Source organism: Pteronotus mesoamericanus, unplaced genomic scaffold (assembly GCF_021234165.1).
Source record: "Pteronotus mesoamericanus isolate MK-2021 breed Mesoamerican mustached bat unplaced genomic scaffold, CSHL_Meso_final scaffold_174, whole genome shotgun sequence".
NCBI classification, from domain to species: Eukaryota; Metazoa; Chordata; class Mammalia; order Chiroptera; family Mormoopidae; genus Pteronotus; species Pteronotus mesoamericanus.
In genome coordinates, this window is record NW_026555309.1 from 13051886 (window position 1) to 13057885 (window position 6000).

General features: G+C 44.7%; 1 protein-coding gene across 1 annotated transcript in view; it reads right to left on the reverse strand.

Annotated features, from left to right (window-relative positions):
• RUNX1T1 (RUNX1 partner transcriptional co-repressor 1) overlaps positions 1-4944 on the reverse strand; it is a 142889-nt gene extending 137945 nt beyond the window's left edge. The window contains exon 1 of the mRNA XM_054590252.1: positions 4814-4944. Coding sequence (XP_054446227.1) covers positions 4814-4841 — 28 coding nt within the window. The 5' untranslated portion in view covers positions 4842-4944. The remainder of the gene's footprint in view (positions 1-4813) is intronic.
• Between the last annotated feature and the right edge of the window lie 1056 nt (positions 4945-6000).

Sequence of the window (6000 nt, forward strand, 5' to 3'; positions counted from 1 at the left end):
TTCTTAATAATAGGTTACCTTCCAATAAAAGCAAGAAGTCCATCTGCCCCAGGCAGATAAGTTTTGAAGCATTAATGCAGATAAATATCTAGTTTTTTCTTTCTTTCTTTGAGTATGTGAATTCTAGTGTGCTATAATGTGAGAATTCCAGCATATGACCATTATGGCACAATATCTCATTGCTCAGCTTGTCATTATTTCATTTGTAATTCTTATGTTAATTATGTTCATAATTACTATAAACAGATGTGGTAGACATCCATGTGACCTTTTATTGAGGAATGAATTCCTCACTTATTTTACGTTAATTTCTCATTTACTTGAAACTGAGATGCAGAACAAAAAGGCCTTCTAATTTTCTGATGTTTTATATACATAAGTTAAAATAAAACATACCTTCTATTTCATCTGCATTTCAAAATATTAGAATATTCTTAACATTTGAGCAGCTTTACAGCACATTTTTAAATTGCACACTGAACCTCACTGCTCCTCACTAAATTGGAGCTATGGATGCCAAACAAAGGCTAGCATCCGTCTCTAAGTTGTCTTTTTTTCTTTTTTAATATCAAAGGTTAATGCAGCAGAACTGTGCTTCAAAAACAAGTGCCTAACAGCTACGTAGCAATTTATTCACTCATAACTCACCCACCACCCTCTTTACATAAAACACATTTACAATAAAATCAGTATGGATTTCATTAGCTGAAAACCTCCTCAAATTTCATTTCTTTGGCCCTAATCTATAATTAGTGTGGACAGACAGGTGCAAACCCTTCTCTTCTACAGATGGCTACTGGAAACGGTGCAAAGTAGCTCCTTCTGTTTAAACAACACAGAGATAACCTGCTCTGTCTTATCACTTACAATTACCTCCATTAAACTGAACTAATGTTTGCTTTAATAAAATGTTCACTGTTCTTTAAACATTATTTAGGAACTCTTATATTAATGGCTGTAAAAAAGTGAAGTTGGGAGGTATCTCTTTAGATAATAACTTATGCTGGATAAAATATTCCCAGTAATAGTTCACAAAGGTGTCCTAGTTGCTTTAACATTTGATAGTTATTTTGCATAAATAGGGTCAACTATACTTATAATATTTTTAAAAGGCATTTTAGGGACAAATACTTTAACAAGTACAGTGTGAGAAACTTCACATTTTCCTGAGGATTAGAAGTATGAAGGATTTTTTTTCTTATAGATTTTAACTTGTTATTAGACTATGTAATTTAAAATCCTAGATTGTTTTCAAAAGATATTTATTAATAATTTAAATAATTTTATGTATTTAACTTCATATAGATTATTCTGAAAGTTGTATGAGTTCATCATTTTAAGGCACATTTAAAAAATTAACTATGAATGTAAGTGCACTCTGTGAGCACATGGTTAAAAATAGCTCTACTCCATAAAAAATAACTTCTATAAAGCCAAAGATCACTTCTTCCTGCTTCTGCTATCAATAAAGGCTATGGAACATTATATGATTAATAAGGTGTGTATATAAAACAAAGAACTTTTACATGCCCAAACAACAACAAATAAATATGTTTTCTCATTGAACTTATATAACTTACAGTAATAGACTCTAGTAAAATGCAACTGACTTGGTTTTTTTTCACATGCAAATCCTGCAGGTGCCAATTTTTCAGACTGCTTTACTATGAAGGGCTATGTCGCCTGCATAAAACCTCAATGAAGAAGGCTTTGCATTCAGTGCCTGTCAGCTGATGTTCATATCAAAGAAGTGAGAAACAGGATTTGACAGTGAAGAATGTCCTAAACTGACAACCACTGACCAGCATTCCTATTGGAAGCATTGCTTTCTCGTGATCCCTTTTCAATGTGTAAAAAGAAAAAAGAAAAAGTTTTTATTTTGCTAAGCTTCTACTTTACAATAAAATAAATTATAATGGCACTTTACATTTGTGTATTTCTTTGCAAATTTGAAGTGCTCTTTTATCTGGAAATATTTAGACTAACAGCCTCAATGAAATAGCTCATCATCAAATACCAGCATCAAGAGCAGTATTTTACTTTTCTTTAGAAAGGGAAAACTGTAAAAATATTAAAAAGCTGCTGTCCTGTAGCTGCAACACATATTCTCCTACTATTTCCAGCAACTTGCAATTAATACTACAGTTTGCATTGTATTGCAAGTAGAATGCTTCTTATCAAAAAGGTCCTTTAAGGATCATTTTAAATCAAGTTATTAGCAGGTATTAGTGGGTCACAGATATTTTTAGGTATGAACCCAGACACTGGAGAAACTAAATATTCAAATTCTGTCACTCAATATTTAGCTTTTCAAATAAAGTGACTGCTAACTGGTTTACCATAAAATAAGTGCTTAAATAACGATTTTTAATATAAAGTTATTCTTTTAGCACAATCTTAGAGTCAGTTTCCATGCACCTAGAATAAGTCTAATTCCTTGGTTATTTGGTTGGAATTTTGTCTTTTGAAAGAATAAACCAAGGAAACACCAAGTACTAAATACAGTACATGTAAAGCAACCACAGACTTCAACTTCCTCAACATCCATCCTAGCTGGGGGGAGGAAAAAAAAAAAGAGCAAAAGCTTGAGTCAAACTGAGATTCCATGATTAACACTGGGTAAGACTGTCAGAACTCCCTTAAAAAACAACAGTCCATAAAAGAAAGGAAAGAGAAAAAGAAATCAGATAGCCCCATTTATGTTATCTGAAAGCCCCCATGATGTTAAAACTAGGCTACATTTTAAAGCTAAACAAGGTAGAGAAAACCACAGAATTATGAACTTGCTTCCGTTTGTACACATCACAGCTGACATAAACACCCAGGTTGGGGCTATGCTGGTTTAAGAAACAATGGTGTTTGTCAACCTTTGCTAAGGAACTGTGTGACAGGAGAAACTGGGCACAACAGAATACTCACACGGTCAAGGCAAAATGCTGCAATAAACTAAAAGGAGGCCCCAACACTAACAAACCATTTATCACAGAGAAGCCGGTCAATTTGTATTCCAGTGAGTGTGGACTCACTGGGCACAGACCCAGTTCCACTCTGTTCTATGCAAAGGGAGGGGTATGATAATAAAAGCCACTGAGCACACTTAAAAACGGTACAGATGTTTAAAAGGAAACTGGGGGTGGGGAGGGGGACCTGTAAAACAGATTTCAGTTCACACAGAAGGTAGAAAATGCTTTGGTCAGCAACCCGACCTTTATCAGGGGATAAATCAATTTGCAGCAGCTGTGGACAGCCATTTATATACAGGCCCAGGGCAGATTAATTAAGGGAAGGTAAGTTAAAAATTCAAGGGGGCTCAGAGGTACAGTAAGTATATGAAGTTGGTCTGGGGTGGCCTCCCCAGCTCTCGTAGTCTTCACTATCTCACCCTAGTGACTGGTCTCCAAGACCTCCTTCACGGGGAGTATTAGCTCTTCCTTAACGTGACATTTTGCAGATTCCCTCAGGAGGCAACAGCCAGGCTGGCGCACGTTGAGATTTGAAGTAGTCCAATCTTGAAGAAAAGCTATGCTCAAACGATTTCTCCATTATGCTTTGCAAGGAATAAGGAGACCAAGAGCTGCAAGACTCCCTCGCTAAATCCTCCAAACTGAAAAACGCGAGGGGCTGGAGGAGAGCTAATTTTAGTAAGCCTTTGGTTCACATCCTACTTCCCGTAATCATAGTACTCAAACTTTTCCGAGGGTTGACCGCCCCTACTAAAAAAAAAAAAAAAAAAAAAGGCGTTCAGCGCCTGGTGCCGATAACCGTATTTGCTTAAGGCATCCTGGCCAGCGCTAGGTCCACCCCGGGAGAAGGATCTGGGTGCGCCAATCACCCCAGTCTTTCCAGGTTCGCCAGTAGAGCGATGGGCAGCAGGCCCGGCGCACTCCTCCACGGGTTCGGAGGCTTTACCAGACGGGTTTCTGGAAATCGAAAAAAATCCCCCGGACGCAGCTCCCCCTCTGGGTTCTTCCGGGAGGTAGGGGCAGAACACAAGGCTCTGCTCGCGGCTCAGTACAGGCGGGCACCACGTCGGGGCTGGAATGGGAACACCCACAGGACCAGGGCGGCGGAGCCCCGAGCGCGCAGAGGTCAGGGCAGGAGCGATGCTGCCCACCAAACGCCGGCAAGTGAAGCCCCGGACCCGTCCCGGCCAAGAGGTCCTCAGGCCCCGGCCGCCGGCCGCCCACCGAGGGGCTAACCACTCCGGCACCCCAAACGCCTAGAAGTAACGGGAAGTTCTCAGACAGGCGCAGAGCGCCTGAGTCCCGCTAAGAAGACCCCGACCCTAGTCGCAGCCGGGTATCAAAGTTAACATTCCGCTCTCCTGCTCCTAAAGCTAAGTTTTCCACCATAAAAACGAGTCTTTCACTTCCAAATTTAAAAATACAAAAACAAAACAAAACCCACGATGCGGGTTTAGGGCCACCTGCCAAAATGCACCGTGGGCACCTTTACCAGTGGCTTTGTCGGGATGGGGGAGGGGGGTCAGACACCGAATTATCTTCCTGCTTACACATCGTGACCATGGAAAGGAAAGAAAAATTATTTTTTAATGCCAGTGGGGGAAATCTAAGAGTGAAAACTGCATCTTTGGCTGTGACCCGTTAAGTTCAGTGTCATTGAAGGCTAGAGGCACCCGCGATGTTCCTCTTTACCCTGTTCCGTAGTCTTACCCTAGTTGAGCGACAAGTACAGCCTCAAGGCTCTCAGCCTAATAATCCAAATGAAGATGACGGCCATCAGAATAATAGTAATGGCCATGGGCCCGTCCCCGCCACCCGCCCGCCAGTCCAGACCTCCCACGGACACTTACACTGCACAGGGTCGGAGAGTCCCACCATCCGCCACGGGATCCGATCTGCAAATAAAACTTCCCGTCGTCTCGGCCTGCCCGCGGGGCTAGGGGGCGAGGGCGCAGCGCCGCTTCCCTCGGGAAGCCAGAGTATCCACGGCCACTCGCCCACGCGCGCTCACCACGAGGCCGCGGGGTCCCGCCGCGGAGCGCCTGCGGCGGCCAGGTACTGCACACGGCGAGCTGTGGGGCAAAAAGCCCGGGGTCTGGGACGTCAGCCAAACACAGCCTCCACGCAGACCCCAAGACTTGCGGAGCTCCGCTACCCTGCTCCCGCCTCCCTCCCTCCGTCACTCCCTCCCTCCGCTTTTCTGTTGTTGCTGCTGTGGCAGACAAATGTAATGTGGGGCGCAGGGATTGCCACTGTCACTGGCGGCGTCTGCGTCTGCCTCGCCCGCCCTCGTTCACTCTTGAGGAAGGCGACGCATTTATCTGCAGGGCGTCCGGGCGTCCGGGCGTCCGCCGGGGAGCTGGAGCACCACGCGCAGTGCGCGGAGAGCGCCCACACCAGGCCGGCTTCGGCGCGCGCCCGCGCCCTGGGCGCCGCGACCGCAAGCTAGGGAGGCGGCGGCGCGGCCGCTACCAGGTGCCTGGGGGTGGGCCCGCTCCAGGGCAAGGGGAGGTGGAAGTAGGAGACATCTATGTCATGCAAGGGTCACAGAGGTCAAGTATATGTTAACAATGGGCAGTCCCGGCTCGCTAGGGCGCGCAGGCGGGTTTGCGGGCGGCCTCCCTCCGGGCCTCGCCCTCTTCAGTGCAAGCAGGACGTCGGGCTGGCTCCCTAAAGATGCCTTACCAGGCCGCCTGCTCTCTGGCGGCCCCAGTGCCCTGCAGTAACCCAAGACGACCACTTTCCCCGGCCATCTGGAGTGCTCCTGGCTGCCCTGCCTGTGTCACTGGCTGGAGAGACAGCTCTGCTAGAAATCAAGCCACTCTCAGATCTCCTCTCTAATCCCCTTCTGTTAGCTGATTTACAGACTCACTATTTGCTTTCGCATTAGATAATAGCCTTAGAGAAAACAGTTATCATTTTTTTCTCTTTGTTTTTCTACTTCTCCCATAGAATACCATTAAGAGGGTCCTCTTTCTATCCTACGTTTTTGTTGGATGTGTCCCCCTCCCCCACACGTTAATATCAATACTTCAGA